The sequence below is a fragment of the Dermacentor silvarum genome, chromosome 3 (assembly GCF_013339745.2).
Source record: "Dermacentor silvarum isolate Dsil-2018 chromosome 3, BIME_Dsil_1.4, whole genome shotgun sequence".
Classification (NCBI taxonomy): domain Eukaryota; kingdom Metazoa; phylum Arthropoda; class Arachnida; order Ixodida; family Ixodidae; genus Dermacentor; species Dermacentor silvarum.
In genome coordinates, this window is record NC_051156.1 from 97,693,459 (window position 1) to 97,720,063 (window position 26,605).

The 26,605-nt window shown below is 47.2% G+C and overlaps 1 protein-coding gene and 1 non-coding gene across 3 annotated transcripts; one reads left to right on the forward strand and one right to left on the reverse strand.

Moving 5' to 3' along the window:
* The first annotated feature begins 775 nt into the window (after window positions 1-775).
* LOC119447000 (U1 spliceosomal RNA) lies at window positions 776-938 on the forward strand. The gene has a single exon (XR_005190898.1). It is a non-coding gene; the product is annotated as a U1 spliceosomal RNA (small nuclear RNA).
* A 7,459-nt stretch (window positions 939-8,397) lies between these two features.
* LOC119445604 (sulfotransferase 1B1) lies at window positions 8,398-22,375 on the reverse strand. 2 transcript variants are annotated; one of them, XM_049663447.1, is made up of 2 exons: window positions 22,277-22,375; window positions 8,398-9,511 (listed from the first exon to the last, which is right to left on the reverse strand). In XM_049663447.1, exon 2 carries the CDS (start codon window positions 9,494-9,496, stop codon window positions 8,537-8,539), a length of 960 nt encoding a protein of 319 aa, XP_049519404.1. In that variant the 5' UTR covers window positions 9,497-9,511; window positions 22,277-22,375; the 3' UTR covers window positions 8,398-8,536. The 2 variants fall into 2 exon arrangements, with proteins under 2 accessions (XP_049519404.1, XP_049519405.1); XM_049663448.1 differs by lacking the exon at window positions 22,277-22,375 and adding an exon at window positions 13,382-13,503.
* Window positions 22,376-26,605: the final 4,230 nt, after the last annotated feature.

Consider the following 26,605-nt stretch of genomic DNA (forward strand, 5'->3'; position numbering starts at 1 on the left):
GTGGCAGGTTGACGTGTTGGATCGCAGCCACCGCAGCACTGTTAGGTCTGGCGTCTTCTTGGGCGTCAGGACCGGTAGGCTGGGTGGAAGAGCCGGCGGGATCCATGCGGGATGGTTGGGGTTGCGTGTTCATTATCGGGTCACCATTAACTGTCGGAGCTAACACGAGAAAGATCCAGCCCTGACAGCGTTGAGTTTTCGAACTGATTTTTTTATTCGCGCTCTGCACCTGCCGCGCGTTCGAATGCCAGCTTCGTCTTCCTTGACGGGCGCCGCATGCTGAGGCGCTACACAGTCATCGTCAACTTATCGTCGTCAAGCCGTAGTCGGGATGTTCCATTGCAATCATGCCGTCATCGTCGTCGTGTGGACATCATCATGCCGTCATGGTCGTTCCGTGATGGTCATGACTCAGTCTTCGGTCGTGCTGTCGTCATCACGCCGTCGTCTTCATTTCAATGGTCGCCATGCCATCACCGCGGCAGTCGTATTGTCGTCTCCATCTCGGCAGCTTTACACAAAGCTGCCATCGCTTGACCGAGGCAATCGTCGCCCGATAGTTTCTCACAATTTTGGTAACACAGCAATTACAAGTAAAAAACTGTGTGAACTAGGATTACAGTTGTATGTGTGAAGGGATTCTGTGTTGCAGTAGGTAATTTAGCAAGTTGTCATTGCTTAATAAAGTTTCCTGTTTCATGTAGAGTACTCTAGACTATCCGCACTATATGATGCACCCTTTAGAGTGGCTTGTTATGCCGACGCGCGGCTTGGCATACTTACCTGGTGTCGGGCGTCCGATGATCATCTAGGTCGGCACCCCGTGTCGAGGCCTAACCATTGCACTGCGGTTGGCTGAAGCACGCCACTACCCCAAACCGGGGCAGATGGGACATGTAATTTTTGGTAGTGGGGCTTGGCGTACGCGCCAGCCCCTTGCCACGTTCAAATAAAAAATTAGAAAAAAAGAAAGACGATAGTCTTCTGCCGCCCCTGATTCGTAACAACCTTTCTTCTCCCGCCTCCCACCCCTCACGCTCTTCCCCTCTCACTCCTCCCATGATGGATGTAATGGAGGTTTTGCTGAATTCATTTCAAATTTCCCGCGTTCGCCCTGCTCTCGCGCCAGCTGTTGGGACCTTTTATTACTGTTGGCTTAAAGCCGGCTACAGAGCCGCGGCTTCATTCGGCTTGTTTTTAACGCGTAGCGTCTCTTCGACCAAGGAGGTTGAAAAAAAAATTCTGGAGTGGCAATGCTGCTTTGAAAGTGAAGCCAGGCCACCGCCATCTTACTCAGGCCACGAAGAGACATCAGGGAACAGTGGAACATAGGAAACGCCTGCTTTTCGCCTCCCACATGTTTCAGATGGCTAATTTTGATGCAAAGATCCTATTAAATGTACACCTTTGTTTCACAGGTGTGCGCGGCACTCTTTCAGAGGTGAAGTCAGGGCAAGCGCTGGCTTCACCCCTGCTGGTAAACATTAGCGGGCGCCGCCACTCCAGAAGTTTTTTTTCCAACCTCCTTGTCTTCGACACCATTTCTAACGCGTTGATTTTTATTTACTAACGTAAAAAAAGCCGTCAGATCCCACGCCCTGTGGGAATCGATGTTATGCGCAGCAGTGTGCGGGGAGCCTACCAAGTTAACAAAACGACGATGAGAGCACCAACACTTAGCCGGCTGTTTCCTGACCTACATGACACGCATGTCATGAGTCCTGAGGAGTTCCTATAGCGAGGCTTAAGACACCTTAAGGCGAAAGCCTTAATTATGCGCGTGACGATGACTTCAACCATCAATGTTTAACGCTTTCCTTCACTTAGTACCACATCCGAACCCCACCCTCCCTGGTGTTTGAGTGTTAGTCTTCTTTCGCTGAGTCAGTCATTTTTGCTGAGTCATGGCCATGACTATGGCTTCTACCACCATCCTTTAGTGTTCCCTTCACTTAGTACTCACGTCCGAACTCATTTCAGTGTTTTTGAGTGTTAATCTTTTGTCGCTGAGTCATTGTCATTTTTGCTAAGTCATGGTCATGACTACGAGTTCTACCATCATCCTTTAGTGTTTCCTTCACTTAGTGCCCACATCCGAACCCATTCCAGCGGTTTTTGAGCGTTAATCTCTTTTTCGAAGTGCCATTGTCATTTTTGCTGAGTCACGCTCATGACTATGACTTGTACCAGGATCATTTAGTGTTTCCTTCACTTATTAAACACGTCCGAACTCATTTCAGTGGTCTTTGAGTGTTAATATATATCGCTGGGTCATTGTCATGACCTACATGACACGCATGTCATGACATTGCCATGACCTATCACTTATGTTCGTCATACACTCATGTCGTACTCTGACAATTTTGGTATCTACCAAGTTAACGAAACGGCCATGAGAACACCATGATGTCGGCGGCTATTTCATGACCTAGATGACACGCATGCCATGACATCCATGTCATGACCTATCATTTATGTTCGTAATACCTTCTTTTCATACTATGCCGATTTTAGTACACACCAAGTTACCGATATGACCATGAGAGCACCAAGACGTAGGTGGCTAGATAGATAGATAGATAGATTGATAGATTTTTTATTCATGTACCCTAACGGCCCTTTTGGAGGCATTACATAGGGGGGTTGAGAAAAATAACGACAACAATGACTGAACATTATACATAGCACCGCAAGTAAAAGGAAGAAATCCTAGATAGACAGATAAATAGTTAGATAGATAGATAGATAGATAGATAGATAGATACTGTCAAAGTGGCAAATGTTCGCCAAGAAATGCTTCGCATTTAAAATGAGAATGACTCAGCGAAAAAAGATTAAAACCCAAAAACCAATGGAGTGGGTTCGGATGTGGTACTTAGTGAAGGAAAAGGCAAAGGTTGATGGTCGAAGTCATAGTTATCAGCATGACTAAGGCTTTCGCCTTAAGGTCTGTTAGGTGTAGCTAAAGGGACTCCTGAGGACTCATGACATGAATGTCATGATATGCGTGTCATGTAGGTCATGAAAGAGCCGCCTACGTGTTGGGCCCACTGGGCGTGGGATCTGTCGGCTTTTATTAGTTGGTGCCATCGCAAGCGAAGCAGTAGGCGGCGTGTAGGCACAGCTGATGCATGTTGAAGCTGCACTCCGTGGCTGACGAGGCGCCACGGGTTAATCGGACGCGAAGGACAAACCATGTGTGGAAACTGCGTCGTCACCTCAGCAGAAGGTGTACACCGCCTACACCAGGCTACACCACGTTGGAGCCTCTGCTGCGCTCAGACTACAGAAGCGCTCAATTTCGGCGCTCGTTAGTGTCATGATGCAGTACTTCGCTTCATCGCGCCTATAGATGGCGGCGACATCCCTGTGAAGAAAGTGGTTTTATTGTGTGTGTAGCGGGATAAGCCGCGCGTTTGAACACGTGCGAACGCGTGTCATACCTTACGTCTGTGCGGGATTTATTGCTTTTGGCACATTGGTGATAATTAATTTGCGGCATTTTAAGGATTTAGGTTCTATGCGTGTCGGCCTTTGCTTGTAGGTACGTACTGTGAAAGCTTAGGTGTTTGCATTAGAAAAAAAAAAAACGGGCAAGTTTGCACTCAGTCGTGCAAAGCATAGGCACAGCGAAACTGTCGATTCTCAAGTCTTACTGGCTGCTACTGTTAGGTGCTAACTTGGTTACTGCTAGGTTCTGTACCTTGGTTGCTGCTACGTTTGTAAGTAGGTTTTGCTTGGCCTAGTATTTTGCTAGCACTTCGCATTACTAGATTTGAGGATTGACAGTTTCGCTGTGGCTAAGCTTTGCACCACCGAGTGCAAACTTGCCCGTTCTTTAACTTAACTATGCATATAGGGAAGGCATGCTCGAGCGATCATTTTCGGAGGTATACCTTCCCTTTCACGATATTTCGCGCGACTAGCGCTGGACGCGTCGGCGCCTACGAGCGACAGCGTTCCTGGCATGCCACAAACGTAGACAGGCTAACCAAAGTTGGCACAGTGCCACGAACGTTGTTGCTCCACCGGAGTTGTGTAAGTATGCGTAAGCATTTTGGCACTTGCTCATCTACACGCCGCCCGGTGTCATTATCAATCTTATGAAACTTTATCCGACTAGCACAAACACTTCTCAAGATTTATCGGTCGTTATCAACCTTATCTGGCTAAATCGGACCCTTATCAACTCCGACAGTTATCGTATCGACTCTATACGACCCTTATCAACCCTTATCGTTCGTTATCAACCTGCGAAAGTGGATGCCCAGCGAAGCTGTTGCATAACTACCACTGCAAGTGTTGAGGGAGATTGCAATGCTTTATGATCGTTCGGATGCTTGTTTTGAGCTTGTTCTTTATTGAAGCGTGTGCTGTTCTGTGTGTCGTATGGGTGATTTCAATGAATGTATGCACTGTTCGCTTCGCCTTGCTGAGCGCTTGTAGCCTCAGCCTTACGAGGCTATGAGCCATTGCATTCGTCTTACGTGACGGTCAGGTTTCTCGTTGGGTAGGCATAAAAATGCTTATGCATTTAAAACACAGACGAAGAAGGCGTTGTCCGCGAGATCCCCGTTTTCGCCGGCGTAAAATTGGCCTAGAGGCATACCAAGCAGCGTAAGACGTTCTTTGATACGCCCCCCCCCCCCCCCCCCCCCCCAAGCAACTGCTCTCTGGCATGAAAAAAGCCAAGCGGCTGGTGCACCAGAATGAACTGGAGCACCAGAATGGTGCACCAGGAGCACCAGAATGGACTGCATGGGACTTGAGTAATGTATCGTTCTCGGACAAGTCTACATTCATGACACGATGGGACCAGCGCCGCCAGCGTACCTGGGGGACTAGTAACACAAGGTATGATCGCTGGCCTCACATTTTTCCAGGACCGAAACTCGCGAATGCGACTAAGAAGGAGTCAGTAATATCTAAGCTATGATATTGACACGTGTACTTGTTTATATTTCTCGGGTGACCGCGTTTCACCGTCTAACAAGTGTTATCGCTCAGCGCAGGACGCGCATGCATGTATCAGAAGTTTCTCGAATGTTATCGATGGTTCTATCCGCTGTCTGTTGTCACGGAACCTTGTGTCATCTGATTGCATGTATGCGCGACGCAAATTGTGTAGTACTTTGTGGAAAACACGCTAGCACCGGCGATTACTCTGAAACCTTCGATGTCTCGTTTATAAAAGCCAACGCGCTTGACCCGCTGATCCAATTTTCGCCCCTAAAGTTGATCTTTGAGTGTAGCCTATTTTTGTGGGCATACGTTCTCCCACAAAAGTGCTAGTTTCGTCATTCACTCCGCATGGCTGCCATCCCGGGCTCCTCACCCATCCGAGTGCTTCGGGCAGTAGAATAACCTGCCATGTATAGCAGCAAGTACTTCGCCCACTTCGGTGGGGTATCGGATAAGCTGCGGGCAGCGGTGGCACGGCCCAGGAACGTCAGTATCCCGAGCACTTTCGTAGCGCGACAGCAGGCCGTGGACTCGAGCTCACCCTTGAATGCTGGGGCGCATCAACTGCCGAGGACCTCACGTGGCTGGATTACAGCGGCGATTGGAGCAGCCTCTTGATGTCCCAGCAACCGCCTTCACTGAATCCCACACCAGTAGCAACTCGACGGCAAACTCGTGTGCCCGATTCTCGCACCACGCTACACGTGGCATGAGTGCATTGATGTCTCATTCTTTCGTCAAGCGTTTACCGTGCCGGGGAAATTGAAAAGTTCTTGGAGCCGTGGGGGCCACTCGTCACAATAAACCAGCACCGAGGTGAAGTACTTTACACGAAGCCAGCTCCAGACGATAGGCAGAATAGGTAATAGGAGGAAGCAAAAGTCCCGTCTCTCCACTACACCACCGGGGAGCAGAAAATTTTTTGAGACAAGTACGAAGCTGCATTGGCGAAACTGTGATATTGAGTCCCACCCATAATCCACCGTGTTTGCTTAGTGGCTGTGGTGTTGGGCTGCTAAGCACGAGGTCGCGGGCTCGAATCCCGGGCACAGCGAGCGTATTTCGATGGGGGCGAAATGCGAAAACATGCGTGCACTTAGATTTAGATGCACGTTAAAGAACCCCAGGCGATCCAAATTATTCCGGCGTCCCTCACTACGGCGTGTCTGACAACGAGATCGTGATTTTGGCAAGTAAAACTCCATATTCTAACTTTTAGTATTTGAGTCCCACCCTTAAGTTTATGTGTGCCCCGACATGGCCTGGCTATTTATCCATTGTGCAACTTTCGCAATGACTTAGAATCTATAGATCACTAACTACTTGACTGTCGGCGTTTCGCTTCACTGAGAAAAAGGACTTCCCAAATTACACTGCGATAGCTCGGTTTTTCCATTTCACTTTCCAGCTCTGCTGTCTTTCGTGGCTTCTGTGCTGGGACACTTACACATACTTAGTAGCATCGCCGTAGAGAAGTTCCTTCGCGAATCACACTGATTTCATTGCTAATCTCATTTTGCATTGGTTTCGTTCCTCATCCCTGCTTTTCAGATATTCTTATTGCCCTGTTCGGTTACTATTACTCATAGTTCAATCCGCCTCGATCATGCATCACCCATTTTCGCCCGGACAAAGAAGTACCAAAATTCGCCTCTAGCATCGTGCATAAACGAATACCTCACGCCAGCGTTTTGACAGCGAGTGTCCGCGGTCATCGAGTGTGAAGTGTTCATGCTTGCCTGTGCGCGCTGACGCCATACTTGTTATTTTGTTAATAAGCGAATGTTTACGTGTTATACGTTCGATAAAACTACTATCCTTATAGCTGTCTATTAATTTGCTACCGCAATCGATGGTTCGCCTTTCGGGGGAAACTGCGACTTTTTTTCTAACGTACTGGTAAGCTAACCATTTCTTTTATTCTGATAGCAACTGTATGGACACTCCGGGCGTATTTCTGCCGTCGCCATCGTCGCCGTAAGGTTCCGTATAAAGCGTGCGAGGGTGAGCCGGCAATCGCGGCTGAATCTCGCTCACGCAAGGGCGGGAAAGCGGGAAGGAAGCATGCCATCTTCTAGTCGCGCGTAACACTCCGGAGCGAACATAGGGAAGGATGGGGGGGGGGGGGGGGAGGGGAGCGTTTTACTCTGCGCCGCCCGAGCAACCCCGCGCGCCCGCCTGGCCGCAAGGCTCCGGTGGGAGGCCGTGTTACGCCGCGCGCTCCCGCCAGGGTGGCTGTACCTTCAAAGCCAGCTGCGGCGGGGGCAGAGTCCTTCCTTCCTGTGGTGTGTTGTTGCGGCTTAGTTCTCGTTGATGCGAGCGGCGGGACGATGGTCAGTTCGCTCGCTGCTTCGGCTGTCCGCGCTTGCTCACTACAGCGCTTTGACAGCGAGTTTCCGCGGGCATCGAGTGAGATGCATTCATGTTTGCTTAAGCGTGCGTGACACCTTGCTAGATAATTTGGTTAGTATGCCTATATTTACAAGCTTATACCACCGAAAAATATACTATTCTGACTTCGCATAGGTGTCCACGAGTTTGCTATCGCAATCGATGCGTCACCTTTCGGGCGAAACTGCGACTTTTTTTTTTTTCAAGTGCGAAGCACTTTAGGGGCCCGGGCTGTTGGAGTCCGTCGCGCGTGATCTGTCGTGATCACGCTCAAAAACAAGTGCTCAAAACAGGGTCAAGACAAGTGCAGAATTGATCGAAACTGGTTCAAGATAAACTAACATGATCCAGAATAATTTATAAGACAGGAATAATCAAGCAATAAGCGCATTAATTAACAAAAACTCGTTAAAATTGGTTCCGAAGCGCCAGACTGGTACCAGCGGAGCGCAAGAGAGGCGGCCACCACCCCACAAGCTCTCGATAGGTCCTCCCTCCAGCGTTACTCCAGCACCGGCGCATCACTGCTTCGCACTTCCCCAGGTTTCACGTTAGTGGAGCTGCATTAGCGCTGGACTTGAACTACACGAGCGCACAATTTGAGCATAATTGGCTGCATAATTGGAGCTACATTAAGCGCTGGATTTGAGCAGGATTTAAGCTGGATTTAAACGACATTAAGCGCAGAATATAAACTACACAAGTACTGGATTGGAAGTCTGTTTACAAGTAAGTATCTCTCTCTCTAGGATTGTTTCCCCCGATCGATACTGCACGAATATGTCGAAGACTTACTGCGCCTACTATCGCGTCACTGCTTCGCCAATTAGGGGTGAAACTACATTTATTTATTTTCCCTCTACCACATTGTATGGGGTTGCCCAAACAATCCTAAGACACCACAAGTACAGCAAACATCAGAAGACCAGTAGGAGGCATCTTGCCAGGACCCTCAGAACCAGCTTCGGCTGGTGGAGAGGGCCGGCTGTCGGCTGCGAATCATGGTTTCCTGGAATAAGGAGGCCACTCACTTACGGCAACACAAGCTTGGTCGTCCACAATAAAATTTATTCCATTGACACCATTGGAGAGCTGGTTGGTCCGCTTATTCATAATCTACCGCGCGAGCGTATAGAAAAAAAAAGAAGCTATGCTAAGAGCGGCAGAATGCGAGTAGAACCAATTATTCGGAATTCTGCATGGTTCTAATTGCTTCAGCTCGGATGTCCTTCCAAAGGTCCATGAACGAGGACTCCCTCTCAGCCTCCAGAATCCGATTCTCCATCCTTCGGAGCAGGTCCGGCGTGAAGTAATCCTTCCAGCTTCCTACTTTGCCTCTTCGCACGTACGAGTACTTGTTCTTGTCTCCTTCATGACCTTCGTTGCATGTGACCTTCTTACTAGAAATCACCTCGTCCCACTGAGGGTTGCCTTTACCGCTCAAGTCAAGGACCACCACGTTACGCATGTAATCAGGCTGCGATCTCTCCAGCAATTTTTGGAGCGACGCTTCGTCCTCCTCCAAAGCACGGCCATACTGGTCTCCCAAAAAATACGCCAGCCTCAGCACGACCTCGCTGGTGTTCTTCTTGAGTTCCTCGTAAGTCGCGAAGAACACGTTCGGCTGCTCCCTGAGAGCGTAACCCGCGGCCACGTGTTCGAAATAGTCGCCGTAACCGAAGTTGCCACTTACGAAAGCGTCGACTAGATCTTCAAATGTCCCGTCCTGGAATTCGTAGGAGCTGATGTTGGTCGCCATGTGGTAGAAGGAGACGCAGACGTCCCACGGATTGCGGGCGAGGTAGACGTACTTGCCTTCTTCGGTCATCGAACGCTTGTCCAACGCCAAGTGAGTAGCAAATGTTCTCAGTGGTAGAGACGAGGTCCAGTCCTTGATGTCCATGTACTCCACGAAGCGCCATTCCTTGGCGAACTCTTCGTACGTGGTCATCGGTTGTCCCTCCCTGAGTATAAGGTGCGTTATGTACATCAACCAATGCGTCCCACTCTTCGGAAACGTTACTTGCACGACGTCTCCTTTCTTCGCTCTGAACTTGAGATTTTCTCTCAACCTGTCTGCATTGAGGCCTGTACATCTCGGAACTCCGTCTATTATTTGGTGGGCTGGCCTTCGCTGCTGCATTGTCACCAGAAGCCCCTGAAAGCCGTAGTAAAATGTTATCAACGTCTCGTCAATATTTCGTTCTTTTTTGCTTTAGATAGTATGATTTGTCTTTTTTTCAGAGCCTTCATTTTTTCTTAAATAGACATTGAAGAGAAACACTAAATGATGCTAGGCTGATAAAAATTATTTCAAAGCTCGATTGTCAGCGATTTCGCAGCAATAGGTTGATAATTGGCAGAATGAAATGAGGGACACAATTAAATTACTTGAATTTTGTGCAGACATCACAGCGTCGGTACGCCCGACAAACTTAGATTTCAAAATCATTTTAATGAAATCAGTATTCTTGGGCTACTTCACGCAGTTTCTGCTCTGCCACCACTTGGCTGAAGAAAGTAGGCCGGAAACTCCTCTAGCGAGGTTGTCACCGAATTCTTCAATAAAGAGCGAAACATTTAAACTTTCTTCCGTGCTAGCTAGAATCGAATTAAAGTCACAAGCGTGACCATAGCGAAGAAGCCCAATGCACTAGCGAGCTGCGCCACGAATGCACTGGGCATGTGCCACTCGTAAATGAAAGTCTTTCTCGCCATTGGTTTGGCGAGTTGCACCATCACTGGTGACGGTTTGTGCTGCACTTCAATGAAGTACGTACTTTGACGCCAAATCGGGTCACTGGGCATGCCGCCCGCGAGGGAACATTTCTCAGCGTTCGCACGCGCCGGTGCGCGTGCATCTCGGAGGCATGCGCGAACTTTTCGACACCGACGCTAGATGGCGTAGTGTGTCCAGAGGGAAGCGCGAGAGAGGAGACCCGCTGCAGCAGACGCCTCATGGATGACGCGGTTCGGTGGCGTTAATGCGTCGTGTCGCCACATTACTTCATTCCTAATCGTTCTCGCGCTCTTTCGAGCTCACCAAGCATCCTCTCACATTAAGAGCTGTTTTTGCGGTGTTTGAGCATGTGATATGTGAAGTGCGTGAGGCGATGCAAGAAAAAAAGCAACATCTAAAGAAAAGTCCACGAGAGAATACGAGAAAAGAAGAGGAAGAGAAGAACGGAAGAGCGGGTACGTGCCATGGTTTAAGATCATCATAATGATCATGAAAGAGGGGGAAGACACGTCGGCAGTTGGAAGAAGTGAAGGCGGCTAGGGTGCAGAGGTATGAGCTTGACGAGTGCTTGGACCCGGGCTCACGAGGCCTCTACCTGGCCGGCTCTGCACGTGCCGACGAACCGGCGTCTTCCCACCGCAAGCTGCGGTTTGCTCAACAGTGAGCGCTCTCCGTAGGCTGGACGACGAGCTGCGGAAGAGTGGGCTGCCAGGCGACTGGGCCTGGATGCCTAGGCCTTCCACTCGATCACAGCGGACCTGCTGGAGAAGCTCGAGACAACCCTATCTGATCTCCTCTCAACGGCAAGACCTTGGTTGAGCCAGCGACACGTCGACCGTTCGAGACTTGCTGCCTTCGTCCGACCCCAGGCTTCATTTTGCTGGTGCCATCTCAACATGCACTTCTTGACCACCAACCCCGCCTATAACTGGTGAACACTTTACTTTCACGTAACCTCCGCTTGTTCTGTTACCCCTACGTATCTTAGTGAACTCTAGCTTTCTTCGTGAACTTATCCGTGTATCGCGTGCTATAACTGTCGTTGTAATCTTTTCGCTTTGTTATTCCTAGTCCGTGTATATAAGAGAGCGTTATTTTCTATTGATAAATGTTTCCCTTGCGTGTGGTTTGCAGCCAGCCTTGTCTTTTATTGGAAGCACCAAGGCCCTTGGATGCGTTTCCTATCACACTATAAAGAACCTAATCATCACAGAGCAGTATAACTTGCTAATACAGCTGCAATATTTCTTTCTTTTGCAGTACAGCAACATATGGGAACTTTGACTACTCAAGAGACGTCTATCTCCGAATCGTGGCTTAGAAGAAAAAGACAGCAAACATAACACATTGAACAATAGTACTATATGTATAAAAACATAATTAACATATTTAACAAGAAACACGACCTTGGTACGTGCTAAGAGCATCACATTAAAGTTTTTGTTTCCTTTTTTTTGTGGCAGCTTGACTTTTGGCATGAAGTTGCAAATTTATACGTGTCAGATGTCTAATGTACGATCAGCGCAGGACATGCGATAGGGTGAACACATGCTGGAACGATGAATTATTACGAAGACGCATGAGAGTCTCTAGCGGGGAAATGTCATCAGGGCATTCAATTGAGATAAAGAGAAAGAAATGCACACGCGAGCACACGAAATGTAATTGATGCGAGTATTCGCTGCCCACGAGTGAAAAAGAATTATCGGGTTTTACGTGCCAGAACCACGATCTGATTACGAGGCACTCCGTAGTGGGGGACTCCAGAAATTTGGACCACCTGGTGTTCTTTAATGGAAATACCCGGGTGTTTTCGCATTTCGCCCCCATCGAAATGGGGCCGCCGTGGCCGGAATCCGATCACGCGATCTCGTGCTCTGCAGCCCAACACCATAGCCACTGAGCAACCACGGTGGGTGCCCACGAGTAAAGAAAGTTCTCTTAAGAGATATTCCTGTTGGGTGCGTCATAGTTTTTTACGTTGCTGTGAAAAACGCTTAGTAGCTCGTCTTCTATGGCTGGAGTGCTAAAATACTAAACTGGTAAAGTGCTAAAGTTAGTTTTCGTTAACTATGGCGTGACACCACTAGATAGTTCTGGCTTCACGCGGACGGAAGCTATTGCTACACTCAGGAGACCATGTATGTCGGTGGTATATCGATATAGATGGCGGTGACTCGTGGACAACCTAACGACAGAAGTGTTCAACTGAGGGACGTGAACATTTGATGTTTGTTCATTGGCGGTACATTGGCGGGAGACAAACGACGAAGGACCGGGATTAAGTGGTAGGTAATTGAGGGCAGGATAACAACAATGGTGCCATGTAGAGTTTGTGCAACGATTGCGCTAAGATAACATTAAAAATATGCTGGAATCCTTCAAACATAAATGTATATACAGTGAAAAACCCTCAATGTAGGTCAGCAGAAAAGGCCAACTCTATTGTAAGCAGGCATATTTTAGAGAACTGTAAATAATAATTGGCCTTTGAGGCTGTAAATATACGAAAGGCGAACCGAAGATACTTTCTTACGTCGACGGGAAAAACGTTTCAGAATGTTTTTGCCTTTCGAAAAATTCCAAAATGAGATGTGCTGGGGGAGTTGCGAGCTGGGAGAATAATCTTTTAAGTGGAACGTGTTACATACGCTGGGAAGAGATTTGCGATGTAGAGTATCATTTTAGCCATTCCTATAAAGCGAAATGTGCAGTCAAAATAAGATTGCGAACCCATCATAGTTCAATAAATATTCTTATCACTCTGTTAAAAAGGCGCTTAGAAAGAAAAAAAAAGCGCGAAGTCTGTTTAAGGCGTGTTTTTGCCATAAAATGCGCAAAATATGCGCTAGATCCAGCGAAAAATCCGCAGAACTGGCAGCAGTAGAGCTTATGCTTCCTGGGGATATCAAGAAATGAGTGGTCTAACTCACAGCCGTGCTAATGAAGAGTTGTCGGAAGGCATGTTCTCCTTTAGAAAGATTTATCTGCTTACAGCATGCTAATACGGTAGAATTTAAGTAAAAAACGAAAATGGGCTGGAATCATTAAGGACCAGTTGCAGGGAAGTAATCTTTATTACTGTTAGCAGCAAGAACACGGAAGTCCCCAACGAACTTTCTACTGAGCACAAATCTAGAGCAACACTTAGACACAGAGAAATGGAGGAAAAAAAAAGTTCGATAAGAGAAAAGAGATATGGACTGAATTCCACAGAATATTCACTTATCACAATAGCAGAGCTGTTATCTCTGTAGTCTCGTGGTAAAGCTTGCAACTATGGCTCACCTGCTGCTTCTTCGCGAACGCAAGTTGACTGGACAAACGTGTACTTCGGTCTCGACTCTAATTGCACTGGTATGGTGGCGTAGTGTTGCTTTACCTTGACGTTTCCAACGACTGACGTCAGCCGTGTGTGACCTAGCCGGGAATTGGTTGTACTTGCACAGTTGCGTACCGAATAAATCGTCTTTTTCGCTGGAATCCTCACATTGAGAGATAGGGACCCTTGTCGCCAATCAGTGTTTGAGTTCTGAGCGCCTTTCTCAAAGCAATGGAAGTTAGAATTCGTTATCATGGTTGCGGGCCGATTCGGATGACATTTTGTTTGTTCTGTCGTTTCGGCCTGAGCACGGTCGTGATAAAGCACCGGATAAAGAGATTGTTGGCACTCAAAGACACAATGCAAAGAAAAAAAAATGCAACAGCACACTTCATCGGTTGCTTTAGGAAGTTTCATTTCAGTTTCGAACTGCGGGAGCTCCTTGTTTACATATTTATTATGCAATTATCAGCGTTTCATTCCTGAATAAACTGATTTTGATTCCACAGGTGAACTCAGTTTCTTTCACTATGTGAGGTAAAGCGCAAACGGGGCGCGCAGGATGACAGAGAAGACGAGTAAGAAACAGCGCCAGAATATGCACAGGACCAAACGACGAGTAACAGGGCAGACACAGGGCGCACTAACAACTGAAGGTTTATTCACAAAAAGCGCAGGATATGTATACCGGCTGAACATGAATAAACACAAAAAGTAAAATGTCACTTGCATCACATGGCCACTTACTTGATGATGATGAACCAACTAGCCCAAAAATACGTCCTTACCAGAGAAGACGAGGACGCGGTGATAATAAGAACTGATGGTTTATTGCACCTGATCAATTTCTATATACCATTGTCCAACTGGACGCAAGAAAAGATCAACACTACTTAGATTACAAAACAGCAAAATCATCTATCACAGGCCGCCACCGCGAAAGCTTATGGATTTCTCTCTCTCTTTTTTTTTTGACAGAGAAACCAGATGGGCAGCTAACACAACATTTGCTTCTGCTGTTTATCCGGAATGGCTCTCTATTCTCTAGTCAGCTGATGCATGTTCTTGGATAGCACTTTTGCTCCGCCGAACCAAGGCTTACAGCCACAGCACGAAGTTTGTGGGTAGATGACCGGTCGTTACCAGTCTGGCTATATTTTTGACGTGTTCCCGTAAGCGATTATCTGCTTGTCAGCCCAATGTATTTTCCCCTCGTGATGAATGGATACCGTAAACTCCTTCCATCCAAACACGAGCCGTTCGCCACGATTTTACAACGAAGCTGTATACGGCTTGCAAAATTAAAATCCGTCCGTATGATGTGCGCAGAAACTATCTTCATCAGCAATGGCCCGAGCGTCGTCGTCTTCTTCTACAGCTCACTCGTTGGCACCCTCGGCACAACCGCGCGTACCCACTCGTGCCACTGCTCCCGCGTTCATCGTCGTCGTCTTCTTGCACAGCTGGCTCCGTTGCCGCTCGTCATTCCAGCATAGAATTGCACTTCTGTCGTCGTAATGGGGAGGCCGCGTTTACGGGGGTATGAACCATTGCCTAAGGGGGTATGAGCCATCATTGTCTTACGCTGACGGGCAGATTTACTTTTGAAGCAATTCAATTTTCAAGAATCGCAAGCGGCAATGCGACTACGGTGGACTGCGGGTACACCGTCAGTGACGTCGTTTTCTCCGTCGCAGCCGAACGTGTGTGTATCCTCATTAAGAAACACAAAGACGTAACGAATAATTGAGAAAGACTTTATTGAACCGTCGGGATTAACCCAGTGATTAACACCGGGGCCGCACGTGTCCGCTTCGCTGGTTAACCATCTGCACGGAGTGCTTGGGGGTGATTTTTTATTAGAGCCGCTCGGCTTTTTGCAATACTCTTTACTTTCCCACACTCACTCGAAAGTTACAAAGGGACCGAGAAAAATATGTCAGCGCCATTTCCTTTCATTGTGTTGTTTTAATTTTTGTCGAGTTCAATCCAGTTTTCTGTAATGAATCTCTGGTTCACCATCTGGCCGTCTTCGTGGGCCGATCCCGAAGAAAGTGAAGTAAAAAAAAAAAGCCATATTCGACGCTCGTGTTGAAATCTATGTGACGCTGCTAAGCAAATGTTATGAAACTAACGGTGATGCGTGCAATTAATCTTGTATAGCTTGTAATCTCGCGCAGTTCTCATCTACAAGAAAGGTAGAAACTTAACTGTAATGAAATGTAATGCAGTGTATTGCCATGAGCGGACAACATAGGTCACTGGGTAGGTTCCTGAACAGACATCTTTGGCACTGTGTATGGGATGTTGGCATGCCCATTGCATGGGATGTTGGCATTTGACCAATCCCCTCGAATGGATGTGTCAATGTGAAACAGTAGCTATGTACCCTCAGATTTAATAAAGCGATGTCGCCCCATCCGCAACAGACACCTCCGCGTTGAGCGCGGACACTAGAACGATAGTCATTGCAACGAAGTTGGAGCCAGGGTATACTAGGGAGGGAGGGGGTGTTGCTACGAGGGCGCGCAGTGATTACAGCAAGATAAACTGTATCACGGTATCATTCGGCATTGGGGTTTGCAGCTGAGATTGTCACTTCGTGTGTCTGCTGATGTGCTCATAAGGTTTCGCGATTCATGGATGGCATGGGCATAGGGAGCAGATTACACAAGAAAGCTATCGCTGACTTGGACGATCACCTTCGATGGCTTGTGCCACAGCTTCTATGAGTAAAGGAATATCGCAGATGCAGTAAGTTCCTGCGCAGTGCTGATTGACATAAGAGCAGTGACATACGGGGACGTAAGTGACTGTCGAAGGTTTTGCTTATCAGCCAATTATCCGATGGGCCAGCACAAAAAGAGGTGCCTGGAGAGCACGGTCGCGTCGCGAACTGCCTATGACTGGCTGTCGCCATGCTCTGGAGCGCATATACGCGGTGGTAATTTTTAAGCTTTCCGGAACATTTAAAAATCACCTGCTGAACAAAGTAACTCTAGTCCTTGAGCTTTATAGAGGCGAACATTAGAGGCGAACATTACTACCACGAGACATCGAAACAAGTATCGAAAAGCGAAGCAAGTACTTTGCCAACTTCGGTATTGGTATCGCAAGCTGCGGCCACTGGCACGGCCCAGGAACGGTCGCGTCCCGAGCACTTTGGTAGCGCGCCAGCATGCTATGGACGCGGGCGCGCCCTCGAATGCTCAGGAACGTCAACTGCCGAGGGCCTTGCGTGGCTGGATTACAGCGGCGATTGGAGCAACATCTCATGTCCCAGTATCCGCCTTCACTGAATACCGCACCACTGGCAGCAGCTCGAAGAGAAACTTGTGTGCACGATCCTCGCACCACGTTACCCGTGCCATGAATGCATTGACGTCGCATTCATTCCTCAAGCGTTCACCGTGCTGGGGAAATTTAAAAGTTAATTGACCTGTGGTGGCCACTCGTCACAATAAACCAGCACCGAGGTGAAATAGTTTAAACGAAGCCAGCCGCAGGCGAAAGGCAGAATAGGTAATTAGAAGAAGCAAAAGTCCCGTCTCTTCACTTCACCACGAGATCATTTCGAGATCATTTTGTGAGACAAGTACGAAGCTGCATTGACGAAACTGCGTTGTCGAGTCCCACGCTCAAACGCTCAAATTTATACGTGCACCGATATGGCCTGGCTATTTCTCCATTGTGCCCCCTTTCGCGACCACTCATAACGATAGATCACTAACTACTGGACTGTCGTATATTCTCTTTACTGAGAAAAAGAACTTCTAACATTACACTGAAACCGCTCGGTTTGCCATTTGACTTTCGAGCTCTGCGGTCCTTTGTGACCTCTGTGCTGGGACACTTACACATACTTATATGCATCGCCACAAAGAAGTTCCTTCGCGAGTCACACTGATTTCATTGCGTATCTTATCTTGGATTTGTTTCGTTGCTCGTCCTTGCTTTTCAGATATATTTATTACTGTTCATTCATAAAAACTGTTCAAGAAGAAGACATTTCTACTCTACTTGTGTTTCATTTCTTTGTTGTTATCATTATAATGCATTGTAAAGTTAGTCGCTTTATTACATTTACGGAGTTCACCCAACTGTTGGCTAATCTTCCTGAGTGAGTGGGTGCGAGAGTATTAGGGGTTCTCATTGTTATCAATGATTGGGAAGCACCATTTTGACAAAAGAAGAGTACACGGATTTATTCTAGAAATGAGATTGCGCTCTAGGATCTCTCTGTCTATTTCTTCTAGCATACTGGTAAGGTAAGCTTTCTTTTTACAAGTAAGTCTCTCTATTTCTACGATTGTTTACTCCAATCAATACTGCTCGAGAATGTGGAAGACTCACTGGGCCAATCATCGCTCACTGCTTTGCTAATTAGGGGTGAAATTACATTCCTTTCTTTTCCCTTTACCACAAGTCATGGAGTTGCCCAAAGAACCCGAAGACCACAAGTACAGCAACAAGCAGAACACCAGTAGGAAGCATCTGCTGACTTGCCAGGACTTTGGTGGAGAGGGCCAGGCGGTCGGCAAAGAATCCTGGTTTCCTAGAATAAGGAGGCCACTCACCTAGGGCAACACAAGCTTGGTCGTCCACAATAAAGTTTATTCCATCCACACCAATGAGGAGCTGGTAGCCCCGTTTATCCACATCATACCGTGCGAACGTATTAAAAAAAGTAGCTATGCTAAGAGCGACAGAATACGAGTAGAACCAATTATTCGGAATTCTGCATGGTTCTAATCGCTTCAGCTCTGATGTCCTTCCAAAGGTCCATGAACGAGGACTTCCTCTCAGCCTCCAGAATCTGATTCTCGATCCTTCGGAACAGGTCCGGCGTGAAGTAATCCTTCCAGCCTCCTATTTTGCCACTTATCACGTACGAGTACTTGTTCTTGTCTCCTTCAAGACCTTCGTTGCATGTGATCTTCTTACTCGAAATCACCTCGTCTCACTCAGGGTTGCCTTTACCGCTCAAGTCAAGGACCACATCGTGACGCATGTAATCGGCCTGCGATCTCTCCAGCAATTTTTGGAGCGACGCTTCGTCCTCCTCTAAGGAACTGCCATACTGGTCTCCCAAAAAATATGCCAGCCTCAGCACGACTTCGCTGGTGTTCTTCGTAAGTCACGAAGAACACATTCGGCTGTTTCCTGAGAGCGTAACCCGCGGCTACGTGTTCGAAATAGTCGTCGTAGCCGAAGTTGCCACTTACGAAAGCGTCGACTAGATCTTCAAATGTCCCGTCCTGGAATTCGAAGGAGCTGATGTTGGTCGCCATGTGATAGAAGGAGACGCAGACATCCCACGGATTGCGGTCGACGTAGACGTAATTGCCTTCTTCTGTCATCGAACGCTTGTCCAACGCCAGGTGAGTAGCAAATGTTCTCAATGGCAGAGACGAGTTCCAGTCCTTGATGTCCATGTACTCCATGAAGCGCCACTATTTGGCGAATTCCTCGTGCGTGGTCATCGGTTGTCCTTCCCTGAGTATGAGGTGCGTGATGTACATCAACCAATGCGTCCCACTCTTCGGAAACGTTACTTGCAGAACGTCTTTTTTCTTCGCTCTGAACTTGAGATTTTCTCTTTGTCTGGATTGAGGCCTATACACCTCGGAACTCCATCGATTATTTGGAGGGCTGGCCTTCACCGCTGCATTGCCACCAGAAGCCCCTAAAAGGCGTAGTAGAAAGTTATCATCGTCTCGTCAATAGTCTTTCACAGCGGAGCTATGTATGTCTACCCTCCCACAGATTTTTCAATGTCCATGCCTATAAACTCCCGCGCCTCCTATGAAGAGGCAAAGCAAACCAGTAAGGCATGTGCTGACACCTGTTGTGCTGCTAGATTTATTCTTTCAGATTACTCATATCACACTAGCGTTTCATCGCTAAAATCAAAACTAGACTTGTTGCCTCTTGTCTCTCGTCATCGCATCTCTCGCCTATGCCTCTATCACAGGTTTTTTTATTCCATACCTCGTGACAGCGAGCTGATCCAGCTGGCTCATCGTGTTCGTCGAACAGGCCATCCGAACTCGGTAATCAAGCCACGAGCCCGCACCACAACGTTCCTGCAATCATTCTTCGTGCGAACTGCCCGACACTGGAATGGCCTTCCTAGACAAACTGCACTCATCCGCGATACAGCGCGCTTTAGATCTGCCATCGAGTGTTGCGACTCATTTTTGTAATGTCATCATCATCATTTCCGCCTTCTCCGTGTCCACCCCTCATGTAATGTGCTGTTGGGACCTTTGAGGTATTAATAAATAAATAAATAAATAAATAAATAAATAAATAAATAAATAAATAAATAAATAAATAAATAAATAAATAAATATAACAATGCAGCCCAATGTACTGGCGAGCTCTGCCACGAATGCACTGGGTATGTGCCAGTGCATTGGCGCATACACATACGAGCCGATGGTTTAGCGAGTTGCGCCATTAGTGAAGTGGGTATGTGCTGCACTTCAATGAAGCACTTTGATGCCAAATCGGGTCACTGGGCATGCCGCCAGCGAGGGTACATTTCTCAGCGTTCGCACGCACCGGTGCGCGTGCATCTCGGAGGACATGTGTGAACGTTTCGACACCGACGCTAGATGGCGTAGTGTGTCCAGAGGGAAGCGCGAGAGAGGAGACCCGCTGCAGCAGACGCCTCATGGATGACGCGGTTCGGTGGTGTTAACATGTCGTGTCGCCACATTGCGTCATTGGTAACCGTTTTTGCACCCTTTAGAGCTCACGAAACATCCTCTCCCGTCAAGAGGTGTCTTTTTTTGTGATTTTGTAGAAGTGTAGTTTACTAATACAGCTGCAGTATATTTCTCTCTCTACGGTCCCTTCAACTACCACATGAGAAAATTTTGACTACTTAGCGGACGTCTATCTCCGCATCGTATGTTAGGAGAAAATACATAAAAACACATTGAACAAGAAATATTAAAATATTTAACAAGAAACACGACCTTGTTATATACTAAGAGCACCACACAAAGTTGCAACTTTGTACGCATCAAATGTCTAATGTACGCTCAGCGCATTCCATGTGATAGCGTATGCACACGGTGTAACGTTGATTGATTAGGAAAACACACGAGAATCACTAAGGGGGAAAAGTCACCAGGGCATTCAATTGACATAAGAAAAAATAAAATCTCAAGAGAGCTCAAAATCTCATAAAAGCTTTCTTAGTTAAGAAATGTTCCAGTTGAGTGCGTCACATTTTTTTGCATTGCTGAGAAAAATGCATAGTAGCTAGTCATGTATAGCCTAAGTGCTAAAATGCTAAAGTGCTAAAGTTAGTTCGTTTTCGCTAACCATGGCGTGACACCACTGGATGGTTTTGGCTTTGCAGACACTAAGGACATCATGTATGTTGGTATATATCGATATGGATGGCTGTGGCTTGTAATTACATCTGCAACATAAAGAATATCTATTTTTAGCGAGTTACTTGTGGACAATCGAACAACAGAAGAGTTCAACTGAGTGAAGGGAGCATTCGATATTGATCCATCGGTGGTACGTTGGCGCGAGACAACCGACAAAGGACCGGGGTTGGGTGGCGGGTAATTTAGGGCAGGAGCACAATAATGGTTACATTTTTCTTGCAATGATGGCGCTAAGATAGCATGTAAAAATGCTAGAATCCTTCAAACATAAATGTATATACAGTAAAACACCCTCGATGAAGAATGTCAGCAGAAAAGGTCAACTATATTGTAAAAAGCCATATTTTAGAGATCTGTAAATAATAATTTGCCTTCGAGGCTGTAATTATAGGAAAGACGAACCGAAGATGATTTCTCACGTCAACGGGGAAAACGTTATCGAATATTTCATTCTTTCCAAAAATTCCTGTATGAGATGCGCTGGGGGAGTTGGGAACTGGGAGAATAATCTCTTCAACGGAACGTTCGTATATGGGATACGTTGCGAAGAGAATTACGGTGAAGAGTATCATTTTAGCCATTCCACTTGTCAAAATTGGATTGCGAACCCACCATAGTTTAATAAATATTCTTATCACCCTGTTTATTCAACTATGGCGGGTTCGCAATCTTCTTATCAACCGTTCTCAGAGTTAAAGATACTCGTACCGTGGCCACATTCGTCACTGGGACAAAAAGGAATTCGTGCATTATAGTACAATACTTGAAGTGCACCGGCTTGAGACCACTTAGACCGTTTTGAGACCCTGTCCCACGTGAACTCGGTGTTCACTCTCTTCATCTCTCAGTTCCCCCTTTCCGTTCCCCCAGTGTAGGGTAGCAAACCGGGCGCTCGTCTGGTTGACCTCCCTGCCTTTCCTTGCCTTGCTTTCTTCTCTTATCACTCTGTTAAAAAGAAACTCACAAAAAAAGTGTCACGTCTGTTATAAGCGAGTTTTTGTCATACAATGCGCTAAATACCCGCTAGACCTAGCGATAAATTCGCTGAAGTGGCAACACTATAGAGCTTGTCCTCGTTGGAAATATCGAGCAATGACTGATCTAACACATAGCCGTGTTAATGAAGAGGGGTCGGAAGGCAAGCTGTCCCTTAGAAAGATTTACCAGCTTATAATAAACATCTAAGTAAAAAAAATATGCTGGAATCATGAAGGACCAACTGCAGTAAATTACTGTTTATTATTGTTAGAAGCAAGAACACGGAAGTCCCGAAGGAAGATCCTCTTGAGCATCAATCTAGAGCAACACTTAGACTCAGAGAAAGGGAGAAAAAAAAACAGGTTCGATAAAAGAAAAGCGATCTGGACTTCACAGAATATGCATTTATCGCAATAACAGACCTGTTGTATCCCATGTAGTCTGGTGGTAAAGCTTGCAACGACTGCTCACCTGTTCTTTCTTTGCGAGCGCGAGTTGACTGAAAAAAAAAGTGTGCTTCGGTCCTTGACTGTACTTCCACTGGAATGGTGGGTTATCGCTTCACCTTGACGTTTCCTACGACTGACGTCGGCCGTGTGTGACCAAGGCAGGAGGGGGTGATATACATGCACGCTTGCATACTAAACAGCTTGTTTTCTCGCTGCAATTCTGACAATGACCGACAGCGAAAGTTATCGCCAACCAGTGCTTGAGCTCTGACCAGTTTTGCCCAAGCATTGGAAGCTAGAATTTCTTATCACTGTTGTGGAACGAGGCGCACGATCTTTCCTTTGTTGTATCGTTTCGGCGCTACTGCTGTCGGGATAACGCAGCTGATAAAAACATCGTAGTGGCTCAAGCGCACAACGCAAAGGAAAATGTATTAGAAGAGGAAGACGCCATGGTAATAACAAGTGACGCTTTATTTCACGTGAAGCAAAATACCAGACAACGTAGAATACATTCAAGCAATATCATGTCACAGGCCGCTACCGCGAAAAGTACAGCAGTATTTAGAGCGCATCTTTTAGGCGCCCGTTGCTGCGGCGATCGTCGGCGTAACCGAGCGAACGAGCGCAGCGTAGCATTAAAGAGCGAACGCGGAGCGCTGCATGGGATGAAAGGCGCCAGGAGGAAAGCTGAGAGGAGGGTGCTGCGGAACCATGAGGCGCAAAGCGGAGGAGCGTGTGGCGAAAGCGTGAGAAGAAAAGCATGGTGCGGGTGCGAATGCCTACGAGATGGCTCCAGAGTAGCGCACGTCGTCCGGGAGGTCTGTCGTCGGCGGCTGCTGTGAATCGCGCGAACGCGTCACCCACGCGCTGGATCTCGCGATCTACAGATTTGCGAGCCATTCACTACACTTCGCTCCGTTTGCAACGTTCCGCACGAAACAGTTGGTCCGCGCCAGCCAATGTATCGCGATATGAAATCAGGTATAGAGCTGCGCTCAAATTTCGCATTAGGGCGTATCGTAATCGTCGGTAAATCTTTTCTTTATTTTATTGACATAGCAATTATATGGACACTCCAAGCGCATTTCTGCCGTCGGCATCACCATCGCCGTGAAAGTCCTAACACGACAACATCGCCGCAAGGCACCGTACGCTGTATGCGACTGAAAGATTGCGAGGGTCAGCCGCCGATTGCGGCTCAATCGCGTACGCGCGAGGAGGAAAGCCGGGGTGGAAGCGCGCCATTTTCTGTCGCGCGCGAGGCACGGGGGGTGGACGTGAGGTAGGGGGAGGGGCGTTGTACTCTGGCGGCTGCTTCTTACGGCGCGGCCGTGCGGGTGCCGTATCTTGAAAGCGACCTGCGATGTGGAAAAAGTGCACGCCCACGCGGGCGTCATCTTCAAAGCGATCTTCGATGTGGACAAAGTACGCCACGCCGAGTACACCCGATAACAACATCATCTTCGCTATGCATACAACGTCGACGTTAACCGCCGCAGCATTTATTGCCAGCTTTGGCCTCCGAAATACATACAAAGACATCGCCGATCTCAGAGTCTTGGTGGCGGCACAAAACCCTCACAATGTGCGAATCGCCAAAGCAGCTCGATCCCCATTTTATAAAGCGTAGAGATGCTAAATTGTGCGGGGGACGTTATCCAATGATCGCTTAAAGAAGACATCACACCATACGCAATTTGGTTTCTATCATTTAGAAATAATGGCGGTCGTCCATGAGACATGTTGATGCTGCTAGGTCTATCACTCCATGGAGACCTCGAATGAATGATGTACATGCCGGAAACCCGTGGTTCACCGGAACATCCCCCCCCCCCCCCCCCTAATAACTACAGTTAACATAAGAAGCGTGTGGGCTGCGCAGGAACTTCCACCGAACTGGATGCACTAAACGGATGCACGTGTGTGTTTACCCGCGTTTTGAGTGAGGGGCGATGCTATTTATGTAGCACGATATTCTCGAAATTGTTTTCCATGTAATAAGCAGTTATGCAGACCCGACGCATAATTTGGAATTTATGTAGAAGGAAGCCTTCGGGATGCGGTTTAAATGCCATAAAGCTGTTCAGTTTCTGTAACGCATTTTGCAGTATACAGGGTGTTTCAGCGAACACTTAAAAAATTCTTAAAGGTTGCCTGTGGCAGATAGCACAATTATAGTTGATGAACTGGTCTACTCGAAGATGCGGACATTACTTGCACGAGAAATTGAAATACATAATCGACTAATCAACAGAAATTCACTAATTAAGTTTTTAACTAATTACCTGATGGCCCACATTGCAATTTACAAATTGTAGCCGCGGACTTCGCAAGGCGGATCCACTTGGAACGAATTCTCGGGATGACACCAGTTTCGAGATATTAATTCCAGAACTTTGCGGAGAAATGCATTGGCGTTCCAGTTAATTTTGTGCTTCAATGCATAAAGCGACGTTTTGTTAAGAAACGAACTGGGACGCCAATGCATTTTTTCCGCAAAGTTCGAGAATTAATATCTCGAAACTGGTGTCATCCCAAAAATTCGTTCCAAGTGGATCCGCCTTGCGAAGTCCGCGGCTACAATTTGTAAATTGCAATGTGGGCCATCAGGTAATTAGTTAAAAACTTAATTAGTGAATTTCTGTTGATTAGTCGATTATGTATTTCAATTTCTCGTGCAAGTAATGTCCGCATCTTCGAGTAGACCAGTTCGTCAACTATAATTGTGCTATCTGCCACAGGCAACCTTTAAGAATTTTGAATTCCTTGAATTTTTGAAAGTGTTCGCTGAAACACCCTGCTCTAGCGATTATGTGCCTGGCTGGCATTTCAGCTAGACGCACGAACTCTCAAAGTGATGCAACTCCTAGGAAAGTTGGTGATAACATTAAGTAAAGAGCTCGCTTTTGCGAGTTCTACACTGAAGCGGGCTCTCCTCGCTTATGCCGACAGGCTTTCTTGAAGCGCTCAAGTTATGATTGTCGAAATCTGCCCGAGGGAGCCTTTTGGGAAACTAGCAGATTTGGATGTTCATAACTAGAACGAGATTATAAGTGGTGCTAATTATTGGAAAGTTGGTGGCAGTGTGAAGTGGAGAAGTGAGAGCCCGCTTTTGCGAGATATGTTCCCAATTATGTTGACCGGCTTTCTCCGGATGCGCTGTAATTCGGTCGCTCAGCGGACGGAAACGCGCGTTGCCCAGAACAATGGCATCAACGGCGGTCTCACACAATGTCGTAGCGGCTCTGTCAGAGCTACGCTGCCTTCTCATTTTTCACGCCTTTTGGTGTCTTCCACGAAATAGTGAGCACACATGCGTGGGTTGGAGGACGAACCGTTTGCTTGCCCTCACGCGATTGCTCAGAAACACGCTCTATCTGACGATAGCGGGATACTGGCCAATCACGCGAGGGCAAGCGACAGGTTAGCTTTCCGGACCGTTACAAGATCGCGGCCTAAAGAGGTCCTGCAAGGTATTTTTGACCGCCTTCTGTTATTATGCAATACTGAGGAGAACGCGAAACGAATGATAAAAGTTGGCGCACGGGAACTGAAGTTATTTCGTCTTCATAGTTCCAAATCCGAGCAGACGACGGAGGAAAACCTTCCCTCTCGCATTTACCTCTCCTAATGACCGCACTGGTTGCTTCTAATCTCGGCGCGCCTCTTACAGAAATATACCGGGAGTCTCGCCTCATGGTGGCCTTTACACACCTCTCTTTTCGAAGGCGTTGTTACCATGGTTACAACGAACCACGTGTGAACTATGGCGCGGGAGTACAAAGGAACGCGTGGCAGCGTCTGCAAAGCTTTTGCGCAGGAGTTTACGGACAATCACTACAGTCCAAAGGACATTACGATGACACACAGAGCATAGAGTTTCCAACAATTATTACTAGAGGGAAATCTGGCGCTGCAATCGTTCAGACACCATGGGAATGTATATGGATTTGTCTGGTCTTCGTGCTTGTGGATTCAGATGTTCTTTACGCTTTATCTGCTTTCATTGTTCTAAATTCAAGAACACTCCGCGAACACGCACAATTGCTGCTAATTGCAACGGTTTCACCAGCAGAGGTGTCCAAATAAAAAAAATCGGGGTAGCTTACACTAGTGGCGCTAGGCTAAAGACACAGCGGAACTGATTGGTTCCTAGCTGGTCCTAGCTATACGAAATGATGCTAAGTTATACGAAGTATTGTCAAGTGATTCTAGGTTATACGAAGTGTATAAGCATTTCCTCGTGGTCCGTGGCATCGGGGAACGGCTCTCGAAGCACTTGCAGTCCGAGCACACGTAGGAGAAGTGGGGACAAAGCTATGCACAGTGTACGGGTGGCGCGCAGCAG

What these genes read in the sequence shown, in the direction of transcription:
- LOC119445604 (XM_049663447.1), bottom strand. Translation starts at nt 9,496, where the DNA reads ATGCAGCAGCGAAGGCCAGCCCACCAAATAATAGACGGAGTTCCGAGA.